Here is a 15,742-nt window from a genome sequence, read left to right as displayed (position 1 = left end):
GTGTGCGAGGGATTATCGCTTTCAACGCCAAGGGTATCTGAGCAGCAGGTTCTGAATCGTCAGTGGCACCGGTTTACACACACACACACACACACGGACATGCCTATACACACACACACACTCTCACAGGCGGCATTCCGCCAAATGAGCAGTGTCTGAAAGACTTAACTTAGGGCTGTTTTTAATTAGAATCCGGAGGTAGAGAAGCTGTGCACCTAAGCTTTCTACTGTTTGTTTTATTACAAACTTTAATGAGTTTCACGACACTTGCTTTTGAGCTCATGGACTGTAGCTAAGTTGGGAGTCTGCCTGTTATGGTCCAATTATCTCCATCTCTACGTATGCAAGAAAACACTTGTTTATTGTGCCCCCATAGATTTAAATGCGAAAAGGCTAACACAAGCAATACAGTGGGAACTCTCTGTTGGCTGAGTTTAAACAATCCATTGTTTTTTTTAAATGCATTATCTGGTGGTGTAATTGATGAGAGGGGCGTGCGAATTCCCCATGTGGCATCAACCACACCTTCTGCTGTTTTCAATGGGTTCTTTGACTGTGAAGTTACGCAGATGCACAGTCATATGATGAAGTTGTTACTGTTGTTGTTGCTGTGTGTGCTGACCTCTGACCTCTGACCCCCCGCAGACTTCTTTGTGGCTCCGGGTCAAGAAGGAGCTCCTTAACAAGAAGCCCCGCTGGTGCCAAGAGCACGAGGAGTGGGCCCTCTACATGTTCTCTCCAGAGAGCCCGTGGGTCTCACACACACACACACACACACACACACACATACACACACTGTCAATATTAGTCTCTGTGTTTCTGGTGTCATTTGGTGTTGCTTTCTCACTCCTTAATCCTCTTCCCTCCCCTTTGCTTGTCCTTTCTTTCTTTAATTTCCTCGGTTCCCTGCTTCTGTCCTCTCATTTTTCTTCCTTTTACTGCTTTCTGGCTGCTAATTGTTTGGTCAATACGTTTAACTAAGCAAGGACATTTTATTGACGCGTGTGTGTGTGTGTGTGTGTGTGTGTGTGTGCGTGCTTAGGTTCCGTGTGTGGTGCCAAGGTATGATCTCTCACAAGATGTTCGACCACGTGGTTCTGGTCTTCATCTTCCTCAACTGCATCACCATCGCTCTGGAGAGACCGGATATACAGCCTCACAGCACGGTGAGACACACACACACACACGTGCACACACACACACACACAATTACTCTTGAGATCAACAGTGAAACTAAAGGTAAAAAATGAATCTTTCCCTGTCCCTTTAGGAGCGAGTGTTCCTGAGCGTGTCCAACTACGTCTTCACCGTGATCTTCCTGGCCGAGATGACTGTTAAGGTAAACATCATCTTTCTTCTTCTCTTTTCCAGTTGTTATCTATCTGCCGTGGGCCTGATTCCATGATCTCTGATGGAAGGCGTTATGACATAGTTTAGTTTAGTGATAAGACACATAAAACACTGTGTTTAGTCACAAAGAGATAAACACAGAAAACATTGTGCAGGTGAGATTAAAAGCCCCGAGGGGTTTATGAGAACATCTCAGCGAAAAACAAACAAATGAAAACGGTACAACGGGGAAACCACACAAAGAGAAAATACACCTCCAACAACCAACCTTAGTTTAACACTCTGAATGCATGATTTTCTATGATTATATCCAGGTTGTAGCATCTATCCCATATATTCTGCTGGGGTAAAGCTTAATGATTCTCTAGCATTGTTGTCATTTTGGATCAATATTTCTCTATCTTAACACCCAAGTTGGAGCTCAGGGTTTCAGCTGAGGTAATGCTTCTTTCTCTTTCTCTTTCTTTTTCTGTCTTGTCACCCAGGTGGTGGCTCTGGGTTTCTGCTGGGGGAAGCAGAGCTACCTCCAGTCCAGCTGGAACGTTCTGGACGGTCTGCTGGTGTTTGTGTCTCTGGTCGACATCCTGGTCTCTCTGGCCTCCACTGGCGGAAACAGGATCCTGGGCATCCTCAGAGTCCTGCGCCTGCTACGCACACTAAGGCCACTCCGGTATGTGTGTGTGTGTGTGTGTGTGTGGGTGTGTGTGTCTGTGTAAATGCATGTCTATAAGCATCCTACTTTACTGCATATACTGTATGTTTCTGCCAGTTGTGTATGTGTCTCTAGGCACTTAATATGTTTGCTGGAATGGTGACATCTGTGTGTGTGTGTGTGTGTATGTGTGTGTGTGTGTGTGTGTGTGTGTGTCGCAGGGTGATCAGTCGAGCCCCGGGGTTGAAGCTGGTGGTGGAGACTCTCATCACCTCTCTCAGACCCATCGGGAACATCGTCCTCATCTGCTGCGCCTTCTTCATCGTCTTTGGCATCCTGGGGGTGCAGGTAGCTTGCGCGCACACACACACACGCACACACACACATCACACACACACACATCAGAAGAACTTATCTCCTTGAACTGAGCTACTGTCAGAAAAAAATACATACTATTCCAATATAATCCACACTGGGTTTGCTGTGGTTCCCATCTGTTCAAGTGGAAGCTTCTCTCTCTCTCTCTCTCTCTCTCTCTCTCTCTCTCTCTCTCTCTCTCTGCAGTTGTTCAAAGGGAAGTTCTACCACTGTGAAGGCGTCGACACCAGAAATGTCACCAACAAGTCCGACTGCCTGCAGGCCAACTACCGCTGGATACGACGGAAGTACAACTTCGACAACCTGGGACAGGTAAGGACTAACGGACCGAGGGTGAGAAAGGAAGAGAAAGAGGAGGAGGGAGGGGGAGAAAGAAGAATTTGTGAGGAGGAAGGGCCAGATTATCATTTTGATTTCTTACTTCTCAAACACAACCTCCAAAAACATAATTAACTAGCTTACTGTAGAATTTTCCCTTGGCCAATGAGAAGGCAGAGTCGGAGCTGCCTGTGTGATGACTTACAATTAACTGTGTGTCTCCCATCCAGGCTCTGATGTCGCTGTTCGTGCTGTCCTGCAAGGACGGCTGGGTCAACATCATGTACGATGGGCTGGACGCTGTGGGAGTGGACCAACAGGTAACGACGCCTGATCCACTTTGAGTTCTATCTCCTTAGAAACCTCTGACAACTGCCTGTGTAAACACCTGCTTCGAAACAAACGCTCCTCACCCCAGGCTCAATACCAGAATTGTCGAACACACTCGAGGTTCAGTGAGCTTTGAGCAGCAGCAGCAGCATAGAGCGCTGTCCGTGGTGCTGAATCTTGTCAGCAGGCGTTTACATGCACAGGCGTCAGATAACTATGTCCTCTAACACGTAAATGCATGAACGTATTGTCGCTGTCGGGTGAAAACTAAGAGCTAAGAAAAACTAAGAAAAAACAGCAAGAAGTCTGAGGATTTTCTCAACCCATAGAGGAGCATGTAATCCTTTAATTGAGGTGAAAACATGAAAATCACCAAAATAGGATTTACAAGGTTTTCACACGACAACAGCGATATGTGATGTGTAACTTGTCAGATGCTCCAGGTAGGCCTTGCAGGTACTGGTAGTATAATGGTGGAAATCCAACTTCATAGCACACACTCACACACACACACACACACTCCTGCAGAGTTCTGACTCGAGCTCAGACTGTTAACCAGAGCCCCGGGGCTGATGGTCTTCGGGAAATCATTAATAGGACGTTAATCCCGTAATCGCAGACAGTTCAATCAATATTTGCTACAACAAGAGAAATCCGCTCACAATGCTAGAAACCAAAGGATTAAGACTTTAATCGGTGATATCATCAAGAGACGAAACCTGGAGCGGCTGCACTGACAGTGAAATGGAGAAGCTGAGCTTTGTGGACTTTCAGAAGGTTTGTTCAGAACATTTTTAAAACCGTTATTATCCGGGGAAGGATTTCGCTGGAAACACACAGTTCAGCACACAGTTATCCTCATGCACACCTTGGAGCATTTGCCCACAAATGAGCTTTAATCATAAGCATTAAACATTCTGAATTTAAAAATTGTGTCCATTTCTGCAGAAAATGCCCCTGGGACAGTGCTGACACAGTCAACTGCAACATCTGTCTCAATTGTCAATGAAGCATATCCTCTCCTCTCCTCTCTTCTCTTCTCTTCTCTTCTCTTCTCTTCTCTTCTCTTCTCTTCTCTTTTCTTCTCTTCTCTTTTCTTTTCTTCTCTTCTCTTCTCTTTTGTTCTCTTCTCTCCTCTCCTCTCATTTCTCGTCCTTTTCTCTCCTCTTATCTCCTCTCTCCTCTCATTTCTTCTCCTTTTCTCTCCTCTTATCTCCTCTTCTCTTCTCCTCTCTTCTCTCCTCTCCTCTCCTCCTCTCTCCTCTTCTCTTCTCTTCCCATCTCTTCCCTTCTCTTCTCTCCTCTCCTGTTCTCTTCTCTCCTCTTCTCTCCTCTCCTCTTCTCTTCTCTTCTGTCCTCTCCTCCTCTCCTCTCCTCTTCTCCTCTCTTTTCTCCTCTTCTCTCCTCTCCTCTCTTCTCCTCTCCTCCCCCCCTCCTCTCCTCTCCTCTCCTCCTCTGTCCTCTCCTTTCTCCTCCCCCCCTCCTCTCCTCTCCTCTTCTCCTCTCTTTTCTCCTCTTCTCTCCTCTCCTCTCTTCTCCTCTCCTCCCCTCCCCTCCTCTCCTCTCCTCCCCTGTCCTCTTCTTTCTCCTCTCCTCCCCTCCCCTCCCCTCCTCTCCTCCCCTGTCCTCTTCTTTCTCCTCTCCTCTCCTCTCCTCTCCTCTCCTCTCCCTCTCCACCTCCCCCAGCCGGTGCGGAACCACAACCCCTGGATGCTGCTCTACTTCATCTCCTTCCTGCTCATCGTCAGCTTCTTCGTCCTCAACATGTTCGTGGGTGTGGTGGTGGAGAACTTCCACAAGTGCCGGCAGGACCAGGAGGAGGAGGAGGCGCGCCTGCGGGAGGAGAAGAGGCTCAAAATGATGGAGAAAAAGCGCAGGAGTAAGGAGAATGGAGGGGCTGGTCGGTAGTCTATTTTTCTGAGCACTGCCTGCTTTCAGAGCCTGAACAAAAAGACGAGAGAGAGTGAATGAATGACAGAGAGAGAGAGAAAAAGGGAAAGAGGATGAGACATATGAAGCAAGAGGGAGAGTTAGAAAGAGAGAGAGAGAGAGAGACTGGCTAGCTCACGCAAACAGTGGTTGATCACTGGTATAAGGCGTGGGCTACGCCAGTCTGACGCATGTACCTGCATGACTGCAGCCCGCCCCCCAACCCCAAACCCCCCCCCCCCCCCCAAAAAAAAAAAAAAAAAAACACTGCATGGGAAACCAGGCCCTGCCCAATTAACCACCCACTTACTAACCAATCACTGTAAGTCTGTGTGAACCTAATCTAAGGTTGTACACTCACTCTTTAGGCTTAAAAAATAGACCGAGCACCACTAAAAAGAAATTTGCAAGAGTAAAAATGCAGTATCCATCGGTCTCCATTTAGACTAATGAAAATGCTTTCATCCTAATTCTCAATTACATCTCCAATATCAAATCCTGTTTTTATTACCGCCCCAAAGACAGAAAAAAAGAAAAAAGAAATCCATAAAAGAAAGGATCAACAATTCTGAAGAGGAACCTTCTGCATGTGAAACGCCTCGAGTTTGGATGCTTCTTTGAATGAAGTCTCGGGGAAATTTTACTCGTAAAATTTGGGTCCGTTGAATGAGAATGCTCCTGCTCCCCACCCCCACCCCCCCTCACCCCAGAGTGCATGTGCAACCCCCACCCCCCCCCCGGCCCCTGAGGCGTCTCTCGACACGGGTGGTAAGAGGACATTACCTGTAAACATGCTTTGACTGGCAGACTCAGAAACATAGCAGCAGGCACCTTGGCTGCTAGACCCACATACGTTGTGGGTAAAGAAAAAAAAAAAAAAGTTAAGAGTTGATATGTTTTGCTGTGTGTTAAGTCCAACGAAAGAAAAAGATTATTATTTGTAGAAGATGCAAGCGCATGCTGGCACTCCCAAAAACATCAAAATGAGAAAATATAAGTGTTGGGAATGAATAATACCTGTATTGCAGAGATGTTTTGAGCCATAAAAAGAAAATGAAAAATACTGATAGAAAATAGATGCACATGCTTTGACTGGCAGACTCAGAAACATGGCAGAGTTGGCAAGTACCGCACACTTTTGCCACAATTCAAAATCATATGCAACTATCCAACACACATTGATGACACAGTAAGTAAGGCAGTAGTTTTCCAGCTTGTAGTTATAATGGGTCCCAATAGTTTAAAACTGGCCACTTGTTCCTCACATCTTCTGTCCCTTCCTCTGCAAAAACTCAAGAGACAAATGTAATCTCTCCGGACATGATGAAAGTGGAGATCCAAGAAAAACTCTCAACTGAAGGTTTACATGGTTTGTAGGTAGAGAAAGTTTGTGACTCCAGGCCTATCAAAGCCTTTCCAAACACATGATAAAAGTACAAAAAAATGCAGGGTTGTTTATCTGAAAATAAGGCTGTTATTCTTCCATGTTCCTGTGCTTTTTATCTGATACTGCTGATACAGCAGTTGGCCACTGGTTCATGGACTTCAAAAGTAGAAGCTGGAGATGCTCAGCTGTAAATAGACGGAAACAAAGACTGAGGCGCAAAGGCTCGAAATCTGTAAAAAATAGTCATCGTTCTTCAAATTTTGTATCTACCGTGTCTTTACTCAATGAATATGTTTCAATTGTAAGTGATGTTGATGAAAAGCGACGAGCAGAAGCATGTCACAGCTACATAAGGACACAGTCCGTTCGAGCATTGGCTACTTTTTCAGTCGTTACATCGGTGCAAGAAACTGTTTTAGGCTTTTTTACATGAAATAAATACATTACTTTAAGTGTTGTCAGTGGACAGGACAGCTGCTCAGGTGCGCGTTCAGCATCACAGCCGTGAAATGAATCGTGAAACCTAACTGTTAAAAAAGAGATTCATTGATTTTTTCGTTCATTGGAAAGATAATAAAAAGAAAACAAATGGAAAGGTTGTGTTGCTGAACTTGCCCTGCGCAGCCCCTCCCAGCCATAGACGGTCATGTTTACATCGAGGGCACGTCGGCATGCTATAGACCAGGGCATGGTGTACAGCACACGGGAGGGTCACACACACACACACACACACACACACACACACACACACACACACACCAAGTATAAAATATACTGTATGTTCATGAATTAGGATTAGACCGATATATTGCTCACTACATAAAACCATGAAATTTCTTTTTCTTTGCACATGTTCAGTAATGTTTTTTCGTAAATTAATTCTTCATTTAAAGGCAGTAATGTGTTCCAGTGTTTCCTTGCCTTAAGATGCTGCCAACCCACCTAAAAAACTCTCATTAGTCTTCTTTCATTAGAGTTTCAGTGGAGAGTTTTAGTGTCCCATGATGCTCTAAAAGCTGTTTCAGAGGCTTTTCCACCCTGACAAGAAGATTATTATTAGGGAAACACTGAATCCTTGTATTTTTTGGCATGAAAATTGTCAAATTTTTAAGACATTTAACTGACAAAAAATATCAACTTTTGAATACTGTTAGATTCAGACAAACACATAGTGTACATGAAGTCACTCCTACACATCAGGGCCGGGTTCTATTCACAGTTAAACCAGGAAGTGGATTTTCTTCCAACTAAAGAAAAAAACCCAACAAAAAATAAAGGTTGTGATATCTAACCTGTTAAGAAATAATTGGAAATCAATGCTCTATCATTGGAGCAAATGAACTGCAGTTTCTGTTTACGTTTGATTTCATTCAGCTGACAGTGAACTGACCCTGGCCCGAATACATATTATGAATAATACAGCCTCTGACTCTCATATCCACATGTGACCCTCTCTGTGCCGTCATTTGAACATGCCACACATGTCATGTTTGAGATCTGGACCGCAGCCATTCACACTCGCACTTCTGTGTGTCCGTCTGTGTTTAAATGTCACGTGTTCGTCTCTCCCTGTCTGTGTATGCCCGTATGTCCCCATATCTCTGTGTGTTTGTGTGTGTGTGTGTGTGTGTGTGTGTTCCAGAGGCCCAGCAGAGGCCCTACTACGCGGACTACTCCCCGCTGCGTCTGTCCATCCACACGCTGTGCACCAGCCACTACCTGGACCTCTTCATCACCATCATCATCTGCATCAACGTCTGCACCATGAGCATGGAGCACTACAACCAGCCGCAGGTAACACACGCACACACGCACACACACACACACACATACACACACATATTTTATTTTATATTTATAGTCAACAGGGCAGGAAAGTTGAGTATTACCACAAAAAGATCTATGTGCATCTTGTCAGTGACATGATATGAAATAAGTTTGTGTGTTTCTGTGTGTGTGTGTGTGTGTGTGTGTGTGTGTGTGCAGTACCTAGAGGAGGTTCTGAAGTACTGTAACTACGTCTTCACCTGCATCTTCGTCGTCGAGGCTCTGCTGAAGCTCGTGGCGTTCGGGATACACAGGTTCTTCAAAGACAGGTAACACACGAATACAGGCTGTACAACTAATACATTATTATTTATTAATTATATGTTCATAATAGAAAATTAGATGTTAATATTTCTTAATTATTATATGTTCATGTGAAGAGTTATATTCAAGATATCCATTTTGGAAAAAAAAAATCATTACCTGAAGTTTTTCATTCAATATATCTCTAAAATATAGTGGATCCAGTTAATAAGTTAACTTTTTTTACCTACTGGACATACACTACCAGTCAAAAATTTTGACACACACATTTTTCTTTATTTTTACTATTTTCCACATTTTAGAATAATAGTAAAGACATCAAAACTGTGAAATAACACAAATGGAATTCTGCAGTGACCAAAAAAAGTGTTAAACAAATCAAAACTCTCTTATATTTTAGATTCTTTAAAGTAGCCGCCCTTTGCCTTGATGGAAAGGCAAAGGCTTTGGAAAGAAATTCATACATAGGATCAACTTCACTATTTATATTTGTCTAAGAAACTAATTTCAAGCTTTTAAGCAGAAGCCTTTAGATCCAAATGGCTTTAAGAGAATGAAAAACATTCAATTCAATCAGGTGTGTCCAAACTTTTGACTGGTAGTGTAGATAAAGATAAGGCTTTGTGCACTGTATATACTATAGGTCAAGAGGTGCTGGAGACTGCAAGGTCATCAAAACTATATATGTGGTTGTAACCGCACAGTCAAGGTCCAGGACTATGGATTCAATACAAAAAAGCATCTTTATTGAAGTCCGTCATGAACTACATGTTAAGCAGCTTCTTCAGGCTGACTCTACCTATGTTCTTGTGTGTGTGTGTGTGTGTGTGTGTGTGTGTGTTTAGGTGGAATCAGCTGGACCTAGCGATCGTGGCACTGTCCATCATGGGCATCACCCTGGAGGAGCTGAAGATGAACGCAGCGCTGCCCATCAACCCCACCATCATCAGGATCATGAGAGTACTCAGGATAGCACGAGGTACACGCACGCACGCACACACACACACACACACACACACACATAAATACACAGTTAGCTGTTTACCGCTCCTGTGTCTCTCTCTCCTCAGTGCTGAAGCTTTTGAAGATGGCGACTGGGATGAGAGCTCTGCTGGACACCGTCATGCAGGCGCTGCCTCAGGTAAACACACACATTTCATCTTTTATATGAATATAAAGTGAAGAAGAAGTTTTTGTTCACACTGGGCCTGATTCAGACCTTGACTTAAGCACTTCACAGTGGTGCTAAAGTCATTTTCTTTTATGCATACGCCCCAACTCTGCCAGTTCCAACAGTTTTAGGTGATGAATATGTAAATCAAGGCCTTTCTTTACATGCCTGAAACCCTACACTATATAGCACTCCAATCAGTTTTATGAGACTAGTAAATATCAAATGCATTATATAGCATATGATTTATTGCAATCACAAAAACGTGAAGAAACGTGTCGGCTATACAGCGTTATTGACTGGCCTCTGAACATTTAGAAAGGTAAAAATTTGACAGTTCTCCACACCTAAGCGATCAAGATGCATCCTCCCAGTCATGTGCTCCAGCTGTTAATGGAGCATCAAAGGAGACGGTGCTGCCAGGGCGCATGGAGGATGCCAAGAAACCTCCAAATGCGCTGAGTTTAACGGACGGCCAGTGCATCCAGCTTTCCGCATGGACGGGGGCTGGATCACAGCTGAATTCCCCCCCTGACGTTACTCAAGGCTACATGCGCCTTCTCCTTCCTTTCAAAGGCTGTCCGCGGATACTGTCGGAAAATCTCCGGCCTCTGCTTCCCGCCGCCTGGCACAGTTCTTAAAGGCAATGAGCAGATGCACCGATGGATATATATACTGGCCAGACACTGACAGGCAATGACGCACAAACAATGACAGGCTTCATTGTGCTGCGGCTTTCCAGATATCGACTGTGCACATGTGACCATCAGGGCACTGAGTGCACAAGAGCAAATTGACAGGAATAGGAAAAGACAGAATACCATGGACATTCAGATGAGTCAGTTGGTATGTGATGCAGACATGACTGTGACAAGTCTACCCATGATGCTTTCCCGATGCCTTTTTTGCAGAACTCCCCTTTGGCCATGCAGATGGAGAGCGGTTTGTCAGTGTGTTGCGTAGAAAGCAGTTGTCATTAAATCGTCATTGATGTTTTATATAAAAAAAATCAAATCTTGAAGTGATTTCTTACTGGCAGAAATGCAGAATAGCCCAAATTGTTTAAGATTTTGTCCAATCAATGTCCCGAGGGCAAGTTTCCAATTCAGTCTTGGGGTGCAGTCATCCTAAATTAAATTGAATTAAAGGAGCATGGTATTTCAGTGCAAGGCTTCAGTAGAAAGACATGAAAAGGTGAAAAGTCCATGGCCTGTTTCTCTAACATACTGATGGGAAGGATAAAGAAGTCGAGGTTTTGAATACATCAAACAGTCCAAGTTTGATGTATGTGGCACTTGATGCAGTTTGAATCAGGCCCATTTTGAATATGTTTTGGCCCGGTATTTACAGCATATCTGTCTCATGCAGCAAACTGCCAGGCATTTTTGCAAATAGGTTATTTATCCTGTGCGGTTAAATTAGGGTCAAATGCAATAAATATAATAAAATCAATCCTACCGGCTTTGACTTGGTGAGGTTTACACTGTGGTGTCTGGTTAGATCTAACACAACTATTGCTTCCAGGTGGGGAATCTGGGTCTGCTCTTCATGCTCCTCTTCTTCATCTACGCTGCGCTGGGAGTGGAGCTCTTCGGCAAACTGGGTCAGTCGCACTACTGGGAGAACACACACACACACTCACGCACGTACACACACATGCAGACACCACCGCCGTCCACAAGCTTCAGAAGAAAAGGTCTTTGAATACACTCATTACCACCACAGTCACGACTTGTGAATTTTTAGCAAATTTCCTCTCTGGCTCTCTCCCCCGTCTCTTTCTCTCTCTACCACTTTCATATTAGAAAGGCCGGGGAAATATCACATTCTCATGATCACACTCATTTGCATGCGGCTTCCTCAATAGGCCGGCTCCATCCTGCTCTTTTTTTTCTCTGAGGGCGCGACAGAACAAGGCGGATTAACAAAAAGGCGTCTGAGGGAACAAAATGAACAAAGTTCCTGTGATGAAGAAACGGTTGCTCTTGGTGAAACGTCATTATCCTTCTGCTCTTGGCATTAGAAAAAGGGAGGAATGTCTGTGTTCCGTTTTTTAATTTGATTATTTTACATAAAAAAGAAACACATTCCCCTATCTAGCTGTTTTTCTATACGGTTTAGTGTAGGTGGGATAAAAGGTTTTTTTCGTGAAGGAGCTTCACTTTTTCATCAGAAGGTGATAGTGAATTCTATGGAAGCCCATTCCCGCCACTCAATAAAATAAAAAACGACTAAATTCTGAGTTTATATCTCGGAATTCTGACTTTTTTTCTCACAATTCTTACTTTTTTTCTCACAATTCTGACTTTATATCTCACAATTCTGACTTTTTTTCTGAGATATAAACTCAGAATCATGAAAAAAAAAAGTCAGAATTCCGAGATATAAAGTCAGAATTCTGAGAAATAAAGTCAGAATTGTGAGATATAAAGTCAGAATTTAGTCGTTTTTTATTTTATTGAGTGGGGGGAATGGGCTTCCATAGAGTTCAAACCGAGGTTTGCGTTAGCAGCTCAAAGCGCTGCGCTCCACACACCCATCAGCTATACAGTAGTAAAGGCCTTGACTCTCAGTAGCCTTGCCGCCAACAAGAGGCTTCTGAGCGCTGACCACTAGGATAAAAGTAGAGCTGGAGGAGAAACAAGAAGAGAGGATGAGTGCTGCTCTTCAGGGACCGAGAGGGTGTTCTGGTAAAACACTGTATACATGCAGTATGTGAATATTATAAACTACTATGAATTTATAAGTGGGAGGCTGCTGCTTGGTAGGAAAAGAGACAGGAATGATGGTGGTGGTGGAGGAGAGAGAATTTACAGTGTGGAGGTGCATGTGGTAGGAAGAGGAGGAGGAGGAGGAGGAGGAGGTAGGGAATGAGGGTGAGGATGAGGGAGACCAGGAGGAGCCGGAGTGGTGGGATAGGGATCTGTTCTGAATTTGAGGAGGTGAAGAAGACGAGTAGGACGACAGAAATTCAGCCTATAGGGAGAACATTACGCCTATGAATGTGACCCTCAGACGCAGCCTGCCATATGGTATAATCAGCCTAAGATAGCATGTGGTTCTTTGCAAGGATATAAGTATTAATTAGACAAGCGTACGATGTCAAAGTCGTAGTAACTAGGCAGTCTTAGTTACGTAAGTTTGACTTTTTAAGATCTTTGTTTACAGAGAGAAGGTTGGGTGAAAGCTTAATAGCTCCGGGCCGGGTTCCCAAAACTCATCCGAGCAGCAAGATCGGCTTTGTCTTATTGACTTAGAGTGGGTGCACACTACAGGATTTTGATGAGATTTTGCCCCGCTTAAGCTGTCCCACAAACTTGGAAAATCAGAGTAAAAATCTTCCCCTCAGATGCCTTCTCACAGCGTCTTTACCTATGAAATCTGGCCGAAATGGCAACATCAGACTTAATTAGCTCATTCAAAAGATTTCGTTGTGTACGTTTGCCCTCTGAACGGAGCGAAGGCGATCTAAGCTCTGAAATTCCCCTGGGAGACCCGGACAGAGTAAACTGTATGTTGGCACTCTGGGAGTCTTTACTCTGCAGAAGGCTGGAGAGATAGAAGAGAAGGTCATAGGCAAGGGGAGATATGAAGGGGAACGGATGACCGATATGGGTTTTTGAAGCCCAATACCAATATTTCTGTATTCGAAGAGCCAATAGATGATATTTTCCCCATAGCCGGTATTCAATATCTTTAAATTTGACAATTTTTAGGCCTAAAATATGACAAGTATTCAGTGTTCCTCCTGGAATTTTCTTGACAGGGTAGAAAAGCCTCTGGAATAGCATTTACAGAGTGTTTTTATGTAGCTGTGGTCAGGGAGGAACCTGCATCATATGACACTGACTGGATCTGAAATTTAATAAAAGGCAAATATCGGCCTGAAATATCACTGCTTATGGTCACAAGTTGTTACAGTAAATGTATCCCATTTTAAGGGAAAAGGTAAGGACAATCAGAGTAATAATGTCCACTGTCTCCCATATATTTTGCCATTCCATCTTGTCAGGATGTCAATGGGTCCAGAGATTGATCTGACGTGTAGGAGAGGTTCCCCTGGGCATTCTGGGGGATTTTTGAGAGGGACCAAGTCTGAAAATTAACCAGGTGTATTTGTAAGTTTGTGTGACCCCTGGTGCTATATTTATTCTGAATGCATAAGAGAGATAGGGACAGAAAAAAAAAACACCCTAAGCTAAAAATAAATAAGGACGACTGTCCTCGATCAACCTTCAGTTTAGCCTGCAAAATCAGTTTTGGGTCACACAAAATAGTGTAAAAATATTTGACCCGAGCGAAAAAATTATATAAAAATAAAAACACTGGTCTATAATAATAATAATGTGTGTAGATTTAAAGTCTGAGGTCCTCAGTGGTTTCCTAAGGATATTTAATGCTCAATTCTCAGTCCTTCTCAGTAGCTGTGTCAGTGAATTAAGGTTTCCCAGGGACTTGAATCTATATAATGACCCTGAACTGCACGAGGCAGTAATCAGGATTAGATGACAGTCAGTTACACTGTGCGGTCTAAAACAGCAGAGAGCTCCTCTGGGACAGCTGCGGTAGAGGAAGGTTTCCTGCAGCTACTATAAGGCTTCTCAAATTCAGCTATAGACGCCTTAGTAGTCTAGACCGCCTATCAGAAGAGCCGAGTCACGTTTCTGCGGAATGAACCTTAATGAGGTGATGTGGGAGTCATCTGGGTGGGGACTGCGTTGGTTTCTGCTGTAAAGCTTTTGGCTTGAAAAGAAACAGTTTGGTCTTACCAACAAGGATTCTAGTCCCAGCGCTGATCCCACATTTGCACAACTTTCACACTGTTGCCAAGGAAACTGGATTTTTTAACCGTTGTTGTCTTGACCTTAGTCGGTGCATTTATCTTTCAGTCTTTCTGTAACAGCAAAAAGAGAGGCACTGCTTCACGCCATTATAGGAAATGACTTCTTGAGGACTGTTTTGGGTAGACCGGTATCCTCGCATAATCTAGGCTGCCTGTTAGAGGGATAAGTCAAGTGTCGGGGAAGTAAACAACTCGCCGAGCCGACGTGGGACCAGCGCCCTGCGGAGGAACGTGAAGTTCAGCGCACGTGCTTTCTGTTCTGTTCTGCCGCTTTGATGTTCGGATCAAAATAGTTCAGCGGTCGGCCCCGGCAAAAAAGATCTCCGGTCCCGTGGCTGAGCAACTATTCCACAATATCTTCATGGAAATTTGATTTTTGTTGTTGTTGTTGTTGTTTTGACTTAATTCAGTGTGTTTCCAATGAAGCGTCAGAGAATTAATGATAGAGAAGAGAGGATCCCAAGACGAATCTGTGCATTTTCTCCATTTATCCCTGTACCAGCTACCTCACAGTTCTCAAAAAACAGTCAGACTTATGCAGTGATGTATAATTGGCAACATAGGCTTTATATAACTTTTCATGATAGACATATAGATTGACAGACATCTATAGAAATACATATATACGTAAGACAAGATAAGATTTAATGATCCCTGTGGGGAATTTGGTAAAAGACACTGTGATGGTTGAGAAATGAACCTGGGTCAGCTGCTTGGAGCGTAGCTATGCTTACCACTATACCACTGTTTCATACGTACAGTAAATAAATACATACATCATTACATAGATAAATACATCCCTAGTTATATATTATAAAGGGAATATGACCTGTTAAGTTCCCCCTGTGCTATGTGAGGATTCTCCATCCTGATACTTGGGATAGGCAGCAAGATGCTTAGAATACCCCCGAGGACTGTCTCGTTCCTCCCTGGCTGCCTGTTAAGTCGACCTTGTGTTAGAAACTGAGGAAGACGTCTTCTGGTGGCGGTGATGATACGGTAAACAGGCTCCTGAGGGCCCGCTGTCACATCGACCCCGCGACTGATCGAGACTTCCCCCTGTCCTCTGCAACACTGTTATCTGCTCCGTTCTCCTCTGCCATGCCTATAGGGACACACTGCTTAGTTAGTGTGTGTGTGTGTGTGTGTGTGTGTGTGTGTGTATATCGCAAGATTAGAACCTTTGGGGCTTTCAGAAAGAGAGGCATTTGACACTCAAGCCAAGTTTTATTTATTCAGCCCTTTATCACAAGCATGTCTCAAAGGGCTTTACGTGCCATATCATATACATGT

General features: G+C 43.8%; 1 protein-coding gene across 1 annotated transcript in view; it reads left to right on the top strand.

Annotated features, from left to right (window-relative positions):
* cacna1ha (calcium channel, voltage-dependent, T type, alpha 1H subunit a) overlaps positions 1–15,742 on the top strand; it is a 124,018-nt gene that overhangs the window by 98,468 nt on the left and 9,808 nt on the right. The window contains exons 22-34 of the mRNA XM_078284696.1: positions 646–749; positions 1,043–1,166; positions 1,271–1,339; positions 1,836–2,020; positions 2,224–2,350; positions 2,567–2,692; positions 2,929–3,018; positions 4,715–4,928; positions 7,987–8,138; positions 8,331–8,440; positions 9,281–9,414; positions 9,506–9,576; positions 11,131–11,209. Coding sequence (XP_078140822.1) covers positions 646–749; positions 1,043–1,166; positions 1,271–1,339; positions 1,836–2,020; positions 2,224–2,350; positions 2,567–2,692; positions 2,929–3,018; positions 4,715–4,928; positions 7,987–8,138; positions 8,331–8,440; positions 9,281–9,414; positions 9,506–9,576; positions 11,131–11,209 — 1,585 coding nt within the window. The remainder of the gene's footprint in view (positions 1–645; positions 750–1,042; positions 1,167–1,270; positions 1,340–1,835; positions 2,021–2,223; positions 2,351–2,566; positions 2,693–2,928; positions 3,019–4,714; positions 4,929–7,986; positions 8,139–8,330; positions 8,441–9,280; positions 9,415–9,505; positions 9,577–11,130; positions 11,210–15,742) is intronic.

The sequence above is a fragment of the Centroberyx gerrardi genome, chromosome 7 (assembly GCF_048128805.1).
Source record: "Centroberyx gerrardi isolate f3 chromosome 7, fCenGer3.hap1.cur.20231027, whole genome shotgun sequence".
Classification (NCBI taxonomy): Eukaryota; Metazoa; Chordata; class Actinopteri; order Beryciformes; family Berycidae; genus Centroberyx; species Centroberyx gerrardi.
Note: the sequence above shows the minus strand (reverse complement) of the source record. Positions and strands in the feature narration are given on the sequence as shown.